The sequence below is a fragment of the Brachycentrus maculatus genome, unplaced genomic scaffold, assembly GCF_059751285.1.
Source record: "Brachycentrus maculatus isolate JH-2025_06_01 unplaced genomic scaffold, ASM5975128v1 h1tg000036l, whole genome shotgun sequence".
NCBI classification, from domain to species: Eukaryota; Metazoa; Arthropoda; class Insecta; order Trichoptera; family Brachycentridae; genus Brachycentrus; species Brachycentrus maculatus.
The window spans coordinates 953316-970232 of record NW_028280790.1 but is presented as its reverse complement, the minus strand read 5'-3'; the positions used below and the strand labels follow the sequence as shown (position 1 = coordinate 970232).

The 16917-nt window shown below is 34.7% G+C and overlaps 1 protein-coding gene across 5 annotated transcripts in view; it reads left to right on the top strand.

The window, feature by feature from the left end:
- Spn (protein phosphatase 1 regulatory subunit spinophilin) overlaps positions 1-16917 on the top strand; it is a 141198-nt gene that overhangs the window by 98048 nt on the left and 26233 nt on the right. For 3 of the 5 annotated variants that reach the window (XM_088275414.1, XM_088275408.1, XM_088275391.1), the window contains exons 4-6: positions 12431-13049; positions 15435-15455; positions 16062-16482. In XM_088275414.1, the coding sequence (XP_088131540.1) occupies positions 12431-13049; positions 15435-15455; positions 16062-16482 (1061 nt within the window). Of the gene's footprint in view, positions 1-8672; positions 9067-12430; positions 13050-15434; positions 15456-16061; positions 16483-16917 lie in introns of all 5 variants that reach the window. The other 2 variants (XM_088275421.1, XM_088275399.1) reach the window with 2 other exon arrangements.

Genomic DNA, 16917 nt, shown 5'->3' with positions numbered 1-16917 from the left:
CAGTCGGCAAGAGAAGTGTTATCTTGATCGTTACTTATACTTATACTTATACGAAGCCAAAGTTACTTCATGGACCAGTCCAGGGTATTATTAAATAATTATCAAGTATGTAAAATCACCAATATTTATTTTTGCCCCCCCCCCCCACCCTGGGAATCGAATCCGGTATCTCCGGCACGGTAGCTAAACACGCCAACCATTACACCACGGAGGCGGACAAAACATATGTTATTTACGCATTTAAAGAGTTTCTTAAAAAATAGTACTGTATCTTTACGTAAACATAAAAATAAACTTTAAATGAGTAATAAGCATGGGATATTTAAAAAAAAAATTCATGATTTCATCAATTGATTCGGCAGTCACTTTGTGGTAAAATTTTACCATTTTTAATTAACGTTTTCCTTAGTAAATACCACTATTTCTTAAAATCTACTGGGACACGTGTTTCGATGCATTCCGCATCATTTTCGGTCATCATACGGTGTTTGAAAATGATACGGAATGCATCGAAACACGTGTCACAGTAGATTTTAAGAAATAGTGGTATTTACTAAGTAAAACATTAATTTAAAATTGATATTTTACATGAAATTGGGCGGTCAACGTGTCGAGTGACGTCATGTTTATGTAAGTAGGTACCCGTAACGAGAGCGAGCACGTGACAAGAATCCATCGGCATTGGTTACCTAAAATAATAGCCTAGGACGCATTTTACTTAAAGTCCCATTATTGTGCACGTGGGCTGTTGGAAACGTCTAATTCGTTACGGTATACATAACTCATTTCGTAAACCAACTTTTAATTAGATCCACTCGTACCTCCCTGCTTACTTACCTTCTTATATGAACATGCTATTAAATCCACCCCACCTTATTTCATCCCTGTAATTATCTTTGAGAGGTGATTTTTTATCACGCGACCTCAAGGCCTTACTCGCAAACGTTTTTAAAGTTTAAGCAAAAATAAATATCAAACCACTTTTTGAACTTTTTACTATTCAACAGGTCTTTTTAAGTAAAACCTGAAGGTTTTTTCAGCATTTGAAAAATATTTAGTTTATTTAAAAAAACTATTTAAACAATACCTTTTCTTCAAAATACAAAAACAACACTTTCTGCCCTGTAGCGGGTAAATATTAAGTTAAAAATATGCCGCTTTTGCTGGGATATAGTACATTTTCTGGCATTCCGAAAACATCCACAACTGTAAATTGACGATTTTTGAAGTATGACGTTGTTGAAAGGAGTTGGCGATATATTTTATAAAGTTTATAAAATGTGCCACGAAGTATCTGTGAAAAAAAATGAAGAAAACATCTGTTTTATGCTTAGGTTTTTTTAGTGTTCACAAGTTTTTGTAAAAGAATGAAGAGTACGTGGATTACTACTTAACAAATAACCTTCTAAAGTACATTTCACTGTTATATGTAGAATATTTTAATGTTTTTCCTTTCTTCGCCAATTTCACGACCAAGATAACACTATCAGTGTGCATATTAGCAAGATATAGTGACGCAGAATTTCTCGAAAATAGCTTAATAATTGAACTTGCGTAAAAACGCTATAAATACCCTTTGTTCAAATTTCCTAAGAAATTAATACTCATGTTCAATACTAAAAACTATGTCGGTACCCACTTAGAACTTTGATAAGATTATCTTGTAAGGTGGGAAATTAGTTATGCATGAATTAGCTCGGAGTGAAGGGGAGGGGGGGGGGGATTTAACGCCGGCACATTTCTATTATAACTTTGTGCGAGGATTTTATAACGAATGCAAAATACATGACCTTTAGAACTTTGACACCCCTGCGCACAGTTAGGCGCGAGTTTGATTACGAAGCTGGATTTGGCATCGTGGATTAAGGGTTGTGTTTTCCATTATTTTATATTTTTTTTTACGATATTAATAGCTGGTTCATCTATATTCCATGACGCGAAAATTCCTTTTAGACCTTGCAATTTATAATTGAATCCTCCTTCATAATAATGATTAAAACTTCGTAATAAATAATCACGCTGCTTCCCCGCTGGGCAGAGAGAATAGAACGCCATAGCGCTGTGTCTTTGCAAACTTCTTTGACTCTTCCACATGTATGCATCTCCTCATACATATCCACCGATTATTTCGACTCCTGACCCGGCCGCTTTCAAGTATTTGACACATAATGCCGAGTTTTCCTCACCTTTTGCTTCTTTCCAACAACATTCGCCTCATATTTTTTTACCGTTATTTCCTCGCTCATTCGTTGCACATGTCCAAACCATCTCAACACATATTTTTTAATAATAATAATAATAATAAATTCGCATAATTTATAAAGCGCCATTTTCATAAAATAATACCTCAATGGCGCTTCACTGTAATTGAATTGAGGAAAAGGAGATAGTGGAAATGATTTAGCACACAAATGCGATTTTGGGTTTTTTCAGTCCCTATACACCCCAATGGTGCATACGGGCACTGCATCATGTATACGCAGTGTTATATTGATCTTTAACACATGAAGGAAAGTTGATCAGCTCTCCGCTTCAGGTACCAGTCCAGGGTAATATTGAATAAATATTACAGTGAAAAAATCACTTAAATTTATTTGACCTCCCCTGGGAATTGAACCCGGAACCTCCAGGACAATATATTTTTTTTATTTTTTTTATTTTATTTATATACACTTATTTAAATCACAATTTATATATTTAGAACATTTTTTTGCAGAGACCCACCAAGCCACCTTGTGTGTCTTGTCGGTGGAGTTCTTTTTCAATATTTTTTTTTATTGTTTTTAACGAATTTAACCTAATATAGACACAAAAAAGAGAAACAAATTAAGAATATAAACATTTTACAATTTTCATAAAATTAACTCTTGATCATTTACCCATTCCTTTATTTTGCCTTATTTATATATATATATATATATATATATATATATATATATATATATATATATATATATATATATATATATATATATATATATATATATATATATATATATATATATATATATATATATATATATATATATATATATATATATATATATATATGTATATATATATATATATATATATATATATATATATATATATATATATATATATATACATATACATATACATATATATATATATATATATATATATATATATATATATATATATATATATATATGTGTGTGTGTGTGTACATGTATGTATATATATTTATTTGTACATAAAATGATGCCTTTTCGTTAAGTGGTTTGCCATTATTTGACCAGTTCCCTGTCACTTGCCTCTGCCTCCCAGCGGCCTGACCTCCCGTTCGGTCCGCAGCGTGGGTTAAACAGCTTTTTACGCTGTGACAGCGTGTCCTTCTCTCGGACGTACAATTTATCACGCATTTACAACGCTTTGTACGAAATTTTCACCTTCACATTTTTTTTTAAATCGATGATGTGTCGATATTTCTCATCGGCTGGGTGCGGTATATTTATCTCGTTTCGCGTTGAAATCTATTCATAGATTTATTTTGCTCATAACTAAATGTCACTACACACTTTTCCCAAATTACTGACAACATTAACTTGTCTCTTTTTCATTTACTGACATGTTATAACTCCGAGCTACATTAAATCTTAAATTATATTGCGTACAATTATTTTCTTTCTACCAATTACAATTTCTGTCTTACGTCAGGTACAACATTAATCCGTAAATTAACCTTAGATTTCGGGACATTCGTAATATTTACGATGGACATTAAATCTGTGGAGATCACAGAGGGAACACATGTAAAGAATGTAGTGACACTAGCACTTTTTTTTTACACATATTTTATGTTTGTATTTTATATAAAGTTCTCAAAAAACATGTTAGGTACACTTATTTTTTAAATGCTTTTAGCAAACGTTTTTGGTTGAGTTTTTCTTATCGTCGTACATTTTACGATAGTCTCGTATTAACCAGTTGCCAGTTTATCCCGAGCGTGACTCGGGCAAGGAGTTTGTGTTGCATCGATGAGTCCGAGTGCTGCTCGGGCAAATCGTGTTCCAACTTGGTGGTATTGATTTGCCCGAGCCGAATATATTTATGTATTTGTTTTTATTTACTAACCCGTGCAGTGTTCGGGTAGTCCTGTTTAGTGATGATTCGAGTTGATTTTGAGTTGTTTGGTGATGATTTCCTGCACCGACAAATTTTCTCGCCAAAATTCCACTGTTTTATTTTATTTTTGTTTATTTAGAAATATAACAGAACATTAACATAAATACATTTACAATAATGAATAACAAATAAAACAGGTAATTGTAACATTCCAATTACAAAATTTCACAAATGTCAAATGAGTTCAAAGTAAACAGCATGAATAAAATATAGTAAAAGTTAAGAAGATTAATAGGCAGACTTAATTTAGATACATAGCTATTCAAATATTGATACGTAGTATCATTATATTGATATGTAGCATCAATATATAAATATCTCCTATGTGAACAACCCCAGCTCTCTAAACAAAAATTTGGACACACTAAAAGTATTGTCGTATTTCTCAACTTATCAGGGATATGTAACTTTTTCTTTCTTTGTTAAGTGTTTAAGTTACATTCAAACAAGTCCCGTGGTCTAGGGTTAACTAGCACATGGATAGATCCATTATTTCCATAGTTGAATGTAAAATAATCAATTTATAGGTTTATTAAAATTCATTTCCACAATGCTCACTTCAATTACTTGTTTCTATTTTAAACAATCCGATAATTTTCATAATTAGCGTCTGAATATTAAAACGAAGAGTATGCTAATTCCAATAACAAGTTCAACTGCACGTTGTGAATGAATGATGTACAAATAACACGATCATTATTCATTCTTATAATAATTTAGTATGCAAAACAATATTAAGATAGGCGTATAGGGTACTTCACCTTTTTGCGATTAGAATACTACATATACACACAGGTGTGTAAATGTAGTATTCTAATTTCATTTCTTATTCATTTCTTTCAATATTTTTTTTATTATTTGCTTGGGTATTCAATTGACGCAAAAGTGGCACAAGGTTATTTAAAAATATATAATATTCGTAGTTAAACTGCGATCAGAAGCACGCAAATGAATATCAATAAAAATTTACATGACAACATTATCCCTTTTATGTTCCGTTCCTCGAATACTCTTGTATTTATTCCGCTTCCTACATTTTCACATCTCGTTTAGACGGAGAGAGAAGAAGGAAAACCTTTTTATATGGGCGGGTAATCACGGAAAACAGCGATTAGAGTAGATGTTTTATATTTGATACCACAGATCGGTAGTTTAATGGCAAAGGGGTATATCTGTCAATTTTTTTTTCTACGTTTGTTCCACAAAATGTCTAAAATAGTGTATTCCATAATCTGGGAAAAGGATATAGCTGTAGTTGCAATACTTATTTAGTTTTATTAAGATATGTACATATAAAAATACGTAAAACAAATGAGTTATTTAATTTCACAAGTTTATTTTCGCTCTCATGTAAAATTTGGTCTGAGACAGATATACCCCTTTGCCTTTACACTACCGAGATAACAGAAGCACCGATGGATAGAAAATATAAACACATTATCACAATACACAACATTTTGAGTGTGTCCAAATACATGTTCACAAATCTGGGTTTTTCTTTATTTTACATTTTTTTGGCATCTCAACGTACATGAAGAAGAATATGGAAGCCTGGGTTACAGTAACCAGTAGTGTGGTTGTCAATCAGGGTGAATATTACACAAATATAAAGTGATCACTTAACCAGCACATGATATGTCGTTAGCCCTGTAAATACCCAGACTTCTATATTCTTATTCATCTATGTTGAGATGCCAAAAAACATTATTGATAATTTAACAGTACCTTTAAACGCATAGAATAAATAAATTTGACCCTTTCGATTTTTATTATTATTTTAATATATCATGTAATATTTATAGTACAAAATATTTATTGTTAATTTAGTTTGGCGGGAAAAACAAATATTTAAATAAATGATCATATTATTTATTGATAATGCAAAAGATTAATTGGGACACATTGTCCCAATAGTATTAATGAGTGGGTCGTATGTGGCCCAACAGTATTTTATGATAGTAAAATAGTGGGGCATCTAAAATATATGCTGCACTAAAAAAAAGAAAAACATCATTATAATACAACATTTTTTTTTAATTCAGCATACGACCGTACAGTACTAAAATCCCAGATCCCAATGCATTTGTAAGCATTTAAATTATTTAAGTTATTATTAGAAATTCTCTGGGACAATATGTCCCTACAGTATTGAAAGAGTTAAGGTAAAAGATAATATTAAAAAGTACATAATGTATTAATTTTAAAAAGTAAGCAATAACGCTTTTTCGTTAATGAGTCTGAAAGAGAGACAATATGACGAGCATTATGCATGTAACCGACAAGAGAGAAGACATATATATACTTCTACAAATAGTCTCCTCCGTCAATAGAATAACGGTCCTTGACTCTCGTCTTCCTTCTTTTTTTGTAACAAAACCTCCCAAAGTACAATAATAGAGTTAAAAGAGGAATTAAATCGAACCCCGTAATAAGTGAGTTTGAAAGACGCATGACCCGAGGGCTGGAGATTCTATATATTTTGGCAGAGAGCCAGCATCACGTGTATGAATTATTCTTATTTTTTTCTCAGCGTGTAACGACTTGATCAATAAAATTAATGCGTTGTTTTCCTTCGGTCGTTCAATACAATGGTTTTATTTGCATGTCAACATAATACCCAACATGTCACGATTCGTGATGTTTTGTATTGAACTTGCGCAGTATCGCGATCTACAATATATTCACCATGCGTATGGGGACAGTGTTTGATCAATATTCGATCAAGCACAAGCGATCAGATCGTTTCGCTGTTTTCACTCTTAAGTAATTTGCCTAATTTTTCCTTTCGTTGTATAGGGTGTTTTTTTTAAAGGTCAATTGGGCAGTTGAGAGTTGATTTGTAGTCAGTACATTTTGCCATTTCACCATGAATAGACTGGATGACCATTATGCGCGTAGTAGGTTCGGTGAATGGACCGAAAACAATATTAAGCTTGATTTTCTTTTTCAATGCAAAAATTTTTTCACCGATGAGGCACATTTTTGGTTAAATGACTAAATATATCAATAAGCGGAATTACCGAATTTGGAGTGGAGAAAACACAGAAGACTTTGTCGAGACGCCCTTACATCCATTGAAAGTCACTGTTTGGTGTGCTTTATGGGCAGGTGGAATCATTGGCCCATATTTTTTTAAAGACATGACATTACAGAATGTTACGGTCAATGTAGAGAACTACAGAACCATGATTACTTATTCGTGTCTCAGTTGAATGGCATTGATGTGACAGACTTGTGGTTTCAACAAGATGGCGCAACATACCACATGGGTGGCACTATCAATTTACTGCGGGAAATTTGAATTTGGATACATTCAAAATAAAAATAAAACACCTTCAGTATTTCGTGGTTACGCGCTTTGTATAATGTATCTTCTGTATTCTACTCGCAGCTGGCAGTTTCTAGTATGTATATTAATTCAATCTAAGCGAAATTTCCTCCGTCTGGATATTACTTCTGGCGGCTAACTTCGGGTATTAATTTGGTATTAACATCTCAAATAGTTAAGAGCCGCTTCCCGACTAACTAACGAAATTTTCGAGCTGCGGTCGCGCACTTCGCCCCTCGCCGCGCATACTTACTAGTTGGAAGATAAATCGTCGAGTATGTTTGGAGTAACCTCGCGCCAGTAACTGACTACTGTATACATTATCTGAGCGGACATTCTGACCTCTTCTGTTCCCCGTTCTATTCCGGCGATGTCTGCGAACTTTCACTCTCTTCCCGCGCCTGCAACTTGCGCTACAATTTTCGCATTCAAAGTTTATAAAGAACGTGTTCCCCGGCGTCTTCATAAGATACCTACTGGCACAGTGCCAACAGCATTCATACACACGTGCATCGGTACCTACACGTAGCTCGTTTGTTGTCTTCGTTTGAGTCTTCAATCGTCGTTTCGGTAAACATACGATATGTCTCTTGTACTTCTCTTTTTCCATATATTGCTGCTATTCCGGTTTTCACTTCATATGCGATACTTGAAGGAAAAATATTTAATAAATTTGCGCAGTATTCCTTCGCAATTTCAAGAACTTTCTCTAACTCTATGGTGCACTCTTTTCATTTATTTTACTTACAATAAAAAATAATAGGTACCTGGTATTAAAAAAAATCATTAGTTGATCTAAGTTCCACGCGATACCGTGTATAAAAGTATATATAATAAATAAAATAAAAATTATATTGGCATGTTTTCTTTGTATAAAAATCAATTCAGGATATCAAAAATTAAATTAATTATTGCTTTTTGTATCTTAATTTATTTGAAAAATACTTTTAAAGAATCAAAGGCAAAAAAAAATATTAATTGATTCGGCAGTCACTTTGTAGTAATATGTATCCATTTTTTACTTAAGTTTTACTTGGTAAATACCACTATTTTTTGAAGATCTATTATGACACGTGTTTCGACGCATTCCGCATCATTTTCAAACACCGTATGCGGTTACGTGTCACAATAGGTTTTAAGAAATAGTGATATTTATCGAGTAAAACTTAAGTTAAATATATAAGAAATTATTCAGAGGACAATCTAAATGCGATTTATAAATGAATTACCCTTCATTCGGGACATCTTAGGACTTTACGACCCCGCTGACCATAATTTGAGAACAGTTTTCGCAATACATTTTCTCTATAGTGGGTAGGTAGAATATAAAACCAGAAGCGAGAGATACTAGTGAAATACATCAGGTGCGACCATGTTATGTCGGTGGGCGATCTCTGACGCCGATGGGTCGGTGAGTCGGTGAGTCGGTGATTGGTGAGTGGTGAGTTGCGGGTGATACGGAGGGCCGAGCATGGTGTAACAGCGGCGGCCGATGAGCGCCCCCGGCTGGCGCGGCAGGGCGCTGCCGACCCCCGGGAAGGCGAGGGCCATGTGCTCCCGGATCAGGAGGCTGTGCTCCCGCTGCACGGGTTGGTAGCCGACTTATCGACTAACCTAACCCTATAACACCTAAAGTATTGCTAACCCATCCGCGTATCATATATCCCCGAAAGTAAAAAAGTTTCCGCCCCCCCGGAGGGGAGGTGTCATGGATTGTCAAACAATGACGCGCTAAAATTTTTCACTTGATAAAACGAGAACACACAGAAATAATCTTTGAATGAAAAAAAGGTAAAGTCTATTCATTGTTATTTTACCTCTAGTTTATATTTTTATTTTATTTTTTAATTATTTATACTGTCAAATAAATCATTTAAAAAATGTTTACAGTTATTTTACCTCTATTTTTTAAAATTATTTATACTGCCAATTAAATAATAAATAAATAAAACTAGACGTAAAATAACTGTGAACAGACTGTAGCATGCACTAAACAGATTGATTTTTGTGGTGTAAATCAGTCCAAGAAATCATAACGCTCACTTCTGACCCGTACTTTTGAAACTTCAAAGGCGTTCAAATTCAACCGAGTCATAAAAATAAACTGTCTCGTAAAATTATAACTATCACTGTTATACCAATAAATATGGTACATCTAACTAACTATTATGCACGTATTTTAACTAGTGTCCAGATCAGAAATGTGATAAATTGACAAGAAAACTTGAAAAAATAACTCTATAAAACATTACGCCAAGGATGTAAAGTTTTAAATTTCAGCTGATATTTTAATTAATTTTATTTGATATTTAATCAAAAGGATAATTCTATCCTTACAGTGACATCTTTGGTCAAATGCCGTTGATAAATTTGTATACAAATAAAGAAATGATGCATTACTAAAAGTTTTCTTTACTGATACGTAGAGACACGAAATTGTGATATGTTATATATATATTATAACTTGAATTTTTGTAAATCAAAATTTCGGACGAAAATATCGATTCAATTTAAATTTTTAAAATATAGGGTCCGCCATCTAAAGTTTTTTTTTTCAACTAGTGCTTATTTCGTGAATGGTAACACTTAGCTCATGTCTGATTTGACAGATAATTAGTTTTATCCTTCCGCTGAGCGAATATGGTTGTGTATACGCTTGAACAACGCTGGGAAATATTGCGACATTACTTTGAAAATCATGGTAATGTTGCAGAATGTGTGCGAAAATTGCGTACGGTTTTTGGAAGAAGAGAAGCACCGTCAGCTCCGTATGTTCGTTATCTTGTGAAAAAAGTGAAAAAAACTGGCATCCTCATCGATAAACCAAAGCGTGAAAAGCCAAAAACAGTGCGTACACCCGAGAATATCGATGTTGTGGCAGAAAGTGTGCGTGAAGCGCCATCAACATCAATTCACCGTCGTTCTCAACAATTGAACATTTCGGAGACATCATTGAGACGAATTTTGCATAAAGACCTTGGTATGACGCCATACAAAGTCCAATTGGTTCAGGAGTTGAAGCCAACTGACCATCCAATGCGTTTTCGCTTCGCTGAGTGGGCCTGCGATCGACTTACAGAAGATGCCGATTTTGCCAAAAAAATCATCTTTTCGGATGAAGCTCATTTTGATCTTGGCGGGTATGTAAACAAGCAAAATTGTCGTATTTGGGGCACAGAAAACCCGCACGCATACATTGAAAAGCCGGTACACCCAAAACGAGTCACTGTTTGGTGCGGATTTTGGTCCAGAGGCATAATTGGGCCATTTTTCTTTGAAAATGAGCAAGGAGTGGCCGTTACAGTCAATGGCGATCGTTATCGGGCCATGTTGAACGGATTTTTGTTCACAAAAATTGAAGAGGAGGATATTGGCAACATTTGGTTTCAACAGGACGGCGCTACGTGCCACACAGCCGAAGCTACACTCGATGTTTTGCGCCCTGTTTTAAAAAAAAAAAGTTATTTGGCGGACCCTTTACATGAATTGTTGATATTTTAAAAATAATAATACGTAGTTTCTTTGAATGAAATAGTATGAATATGAATTCGATTATGATTTTGAAAATAGCGCTTTGAATTTTATTTGAAACTTTAAAAACAATATTCTATCAATTCGGAATCAATTAAAACATCAGTTTATCGGTAAACGAACCCTAATTTAAGCAGCTGGTGATGAATTCCGATATCGCATGCCAATATAATTGATTAGTGTAAGTTAATGAGTTGATGAGGTTAGAACCATTACGAAGTAATCTAGCCAAATATTGAAAAGAAAAAAATACCTCCAATGACCTGCGTGTTTTTTGTTTGTTGGTATTCGGGACGTCGATGTCGCGTGACGCCAAGAAATATGACGTATTTCATTCAAGAAAATCCTCTACCTACTTCATTTCGTGTACTATTTCTGTGGATTCAACGGAAGACATTTCTAATCGGAAATAATTCGCGTGTTTGTCTTAAAATAAAGTTTACAGCGTTAATAAATGAGAATATTTTACAAATAAACACGATTTATAAAATATAACAGAGCAAGGCTTCTTAAAATGCGGCCCGCGGCCGTTTTTATGAACATTTTTCCCTTCCACAGTAAATTGGTCACCCAATCTTATGATATATCTCAATAGTTTATTTCAACTTTTGTTATTTTTTTTTTGCATTCCGCAATATAATTTTAATTGCAAGTACAAAAATATTCTATTGCATTAATACAAAAAAAAAAATCCCACAAAGGCATGGCCTGTGTGTGGGTATACATTTTATTTTAGAATTTTAAATAAAGAGTACTGGAAGAATAAGATAGATATCAAAAATATAAATAGATTAAGAGTGCTAATATTAATTATGTATGTTTTTTTAACAGAAGACAGAAAATTATTCATTAACTATGCATTGTATTTTCTCTTTTGTATGATTTAGACTTAATTTCTTTGTAATTCACATATCGCTTACTCCTTTCAAAGAACGTCATTAATCAAAAATCGTCAATTTTCAGTTGTGCGTGTTTTCGGAATGCCCAGAAAATGTAATATATCCCAGCAAAAGCGGCATTTTTTAGCATAATATTTACCCGCTACAGGGCAGAAAGTGTTGTTTTTGCAATGTGAAGAAAAGGTAGTGTTTGATTATTTTTTAAAATAAACTTAATATTTTTCAAATGGAGAAAAAACCTTCAGGTCTTAGATAAAAATATCTGTTGCACAGTAAAAAGTTCAATAAGTGGCTTGATATTTATTTTTAATACATTGTATTATATTTTTAAACCTTAAAAACGTTCTCTTGAAAAATCTAGTTTTTTTTCATTTATGACGTTCTTGAAAGGAGTGAGCGATATGTAAATATTGTGGATGAGAAAGAAACAAACCCCTGTGTGGAGTGAATTTTCGCGATTAATGTAGCATTAGGAGCGCGTAAATGATATGCGGTATGACATCGGTTGTGTCGTAATTTCCAGGACGCTCCTGCCAGAAGTCCCCCGAGCACGAGAAGCGCACGCGCTCGCCGTCGCCCGGCGAGCTGACGCAGTCGGAGAAGCGCTCGCGGGTGATCGCCTCCATGTGCCTGGACATCTCGGCGCGGCCGGCGTCGCGCGCGTCCAGCGCGGACGACGAGGGCGGCTTCAACGAGCCCTCGCCCGAGGTGAAGGCGCGCCTCAAGCCGCCGCCGCCGCCGCCGCCGCACGTCATCACCAACTCCGTGCTGGCCGAGCTCGAGGGCCGCGACAGCCCGCCCGACGTGTGCCGCCCGCTCTACGTGGACACGGCCACCCCCAAGACTGATTTTGCGTTAAATAGCGATAATTTTAGTAGTAAGCTCACGCCCAACGACACGGTGTCGGCGCAGCAGCAAGACTCGGGCGTGCTCGTCAGCGGCGGCTCCTCGGAGCTGCTGGACCGGTCGGCGGCCAGCCAGTGGAGCGCGGAGGTGCTGCACACCTCGGCCAGCTCGCTCAACGAGTACGAGCGCGCCGAGGCCTCCGTGCTGGAGGACGAGGGCGAGGCGGACGCCGACGGAGCCGCCCGGGGGCCCGAGAGCATGACCCCGGACGAAGCCGAACTCATGCTGAGCTCCAGGTAATATCTCACTCGAGCACTATTCTCCGCTTCCTACAAATTTACACTTCTACTCTTTTCTTTTTGTTAAGTGGGCAATTGTCGATGCTGCCGATGAATATCATTGTAGCGCAATTTTGCAATCTCGGCCTCTAGAGAAGTTATGTTTACTCTCTCCTCTTTATAAACATGTTATGAGTGGACCAGCTTATTTACAAGCCCATATGGAAAATGTGGTATTTAACAGATTCTCACCTGAATATTAATACATTGTCGTCGGGCGGTTTTTTCAACTACCCCGACCCTAATTATACTCAGTCTGCTGCCCGACCCTCAGTCAATTTTTTTTAGAATACATATTTAATTTTTTTGTTTTCTAGGATATTTATTGAAAAAAAAAATTATAACTCATTACCTTTCAATATCTCTTTTCTTTACAAAACCATAAATTTATTTTGAAGAAAAATTTTAAGGGTTTAAAAAAAAAATAAGTTGCTATTTAACAAATACTTGGCCTTAACTGTACATATGAATGAGTTACAATGATATTTGTCAAACGGCATTGATGTTGCTCAAAAAAATGATTGCTCAAATATGCATGCTATCAAGGAACACTAAATTACAAGGCATGAGATCAAACAATTCCACATTTTCTGAAGGAATGCTAATTATTTCACGCTATAACTATAGTATTACTTGATTCTAGTACCTCCTGAATCACATGATTGTTTGTCATGTTCTAATGAATTCAAGTTATGAAGATTTTAAAATAGATTTTACAATAAAGTAACAAATTGATTGTAATGTTGGCAAATGGAGATATGTTCTCTTTGATAGATAAAGCATGATTTCTGACACAAATAATAATATTTTACTAAATTTAAATTATTTTAATTTTAAATTGTAAATAAAATAAAGTTAATGTAGAATTTAGATTTTTTTATTATCAGACGTATAAATTATAGAATAAATAAACAAGCGTATAAAGAGATCACTTACGCCAGCCAAATGCCAGGTTGTAAGCCCTGGAATGCTCAGACTTTCTCCTTATTTAAAAAAAAATTATAGCTGCACAGTTGACACATATATAAAATATATTTGATTATAATTGGTTAATACTTAGTATTTTTTTATTCTCCTTTCTTGCATGTTATATTTTAGACTCTGAAGCATTTTAGTTTTGTTTTGCAAGTGTATGTATTAGAAATATATTTAAACTATTCATCTATATAGTTTTGCCTATTATAGTTAAATAGTTATTACTGTAGTAAATATTGTCACCTGAAAGCAGAACTATCATAAGTCGCATACATGTCATTTTCATTTTTATCCGCATATAGCGTGCTTCGTTCTACTGGTTTCGTTACGCAGAAAGTTTTCAACTTATGTAAATATTTTTAAAATGTTATGAATGTAAATATTAAAAACAAAATACTACTTATTTATTGAAAACACTCATTTTTGAAGGTTTAATCAGCTTCCCTGTAAATTTTTTGTTAATGCACTTAGGATAGTCCTGCATTTAGGTTACCGTAGAACGGGGCTACTTGAACTTTGATGTGTTACTTGAGCCCAGTACAAAAAAATATTTAGATCGTGGTATCGATCGAAGTATCGTGACAATAAGTGTCACCTGTCAGGGAAACAATGAATCATGTCGATACGTTCACTATTGTAGACCAAATACAGATTGAATTTTTTTTTGTACTGGGCTCAAGTAACACATCAAAGTTCAAGTAGGCCCTTTCTACGGTACAATATTTGTGTAGTTTTTTATTGTATCAAGTTGGTATTATATATGATTTTTTTTTTAATATTTTGTCTATAATATTTTTATGGCAACATTAAAATTCTGATTGAGAAATGGTGCCTATAAAATTGATTAAAAATGTTCTTCTTTCGAGTTTTCTAATAAACGACACCAATTAGTACAAATGAACACTCGCATCCAGTTATCCTACAGGAACCCCTCAGTATACAGTGATACCACTATATAAAATGGTCGCTTTACTTTTGGTTGCATCATGAAACTAACTGATGCACTGTTGTAATACATAATTTTACTTTCTGTAGAGCATGTTCTAATTAGAGTATTACATAAAGTGAGTTTCTTTCCAGCGATTAATATACACAATATTATAATAATATACCTGCAATTAATTTCACTATACGCCATTGTATGTTGCCATACAGTCCTTTCCGATTGAAGAAAAAAGTAATTGGCAGAATTTTGGCAGTCGTTGCAATGAAGCGGATGGTTGCACAGTGTCGGTTAGGCTGTTATTTTTGTCTTGTATCGTAATATTCATTTTCTGCATTCTTTTTGTTCACTTTGCATGTGTTTGCGCATCATCGCAATCTGGGATTACCTCCAAACGTGGAATTTTCACTCGCACCGTGATGTAGTATTCTGGAGAAAAAGATGAGGTAATTGCTTCCGCTTTCACTTTATTTTGTGCACTTTTATTTCAATTGAACGCTGTATTACAAAAATGTTACAAATACACATATGATATTTCAAAACAGAGGAAAACATCTCTCCTGTTCTGAAAAGTTTGTTTGGTGATGTATGTTGTTTTAAAGATGAATTATATGAGTATGCTCATATTATTTCATTTTGGTGTTACATTTTGATATTTGGGTATAGAAAATTTGTATTTTAAAAACAGAATTTTACTATTTCTAACTGTAGTTTACATATTTAACATTTTTGTAATATTGGAATGATTCCTTAGAATTATTTCTTATTATATAGCCATTTTGTTTTAATATTTAGATGCTTCTCAATTATTTTCTTTCATCTTATATACTCAAAAAAATAAAGTATGAAAAAAGTAATATGGCTTCGCTTTACTTTAATTGGTAAAAATGTAGATTTAGTTTTCTCGCAGTTGGATAATTTTTTAAAATTATTTTTATGTTTCAAAAGAGAAAAAATTTATCATGCGGTTATGACCGACTTTTGATTTTTTTTTAATCATTTGTACTTATGCGTACGCTTGATACTCATTCATTTATTTTCCCTATTTGTAGACAAGCTGCCCTTCTATCCGATGAGCAAGCGCAAGAAATTGTTCGTCTTCTATCTCCCAAGGGGGAGGAAATGCCGTCGGCGTCACAACCCGAGGTCCACACCCCGACGGCTCTGCCAAACAGTTCCAGCAAGGAATTGATGGACAGCATGGCGTCCATGAACGACAGCTACCAGTCCATGGTGTCGTACGACAGCGAGCCCGTGATGAATGACAGCTACGTGTCTCTGGCCAACGAGTCCAACGGCATGACGCACAGTGACCGACTGGCCGATACTCTGGGAGACTCAATAGACATGTCTTCCAGCACCGGGGAACCGGAAGCGGAGACTAGTTCGGTATTCTATCCGCCGCAAGCTATTAAAATTGTCGGCGAGCATGAAGGAATACACTACTTTGAGGACGGTCACTTCTGGACAGAGGTAAATAAATAAATGTTTTTTATTTATAGATTTGGCGTTGAATTTGTACAACTCCATTTTAATTTATGTATTAAATGTTAAATCAAACACTGTTTTTTTTTTTTAAATGAATAACCCGCAAAGCCGCAGAGTCTTGTCTGCAGGTAGGATAGTAAGGATAGGGAAGGGAAATGTGAAAAATACATCACACCCAGACCAATTGAAAATAAATATTTCTTGAATTTATTTTGCAATTGGCGGGAATCGAACCCGCGATGCCAGTTTCGCAGTTGAGCGTCTACTCAACTATACCACGGGGCCTGACAATGGTTGTCTCAAAATTGATTTTTATGTATTTAAATGTTTTATACACCCACAAACAAAATTAGCATATGTAATTAGTATAGAATTAGACTTATTAATCGGTGGACTGACTTGTCAATTTTATTGTTGTTA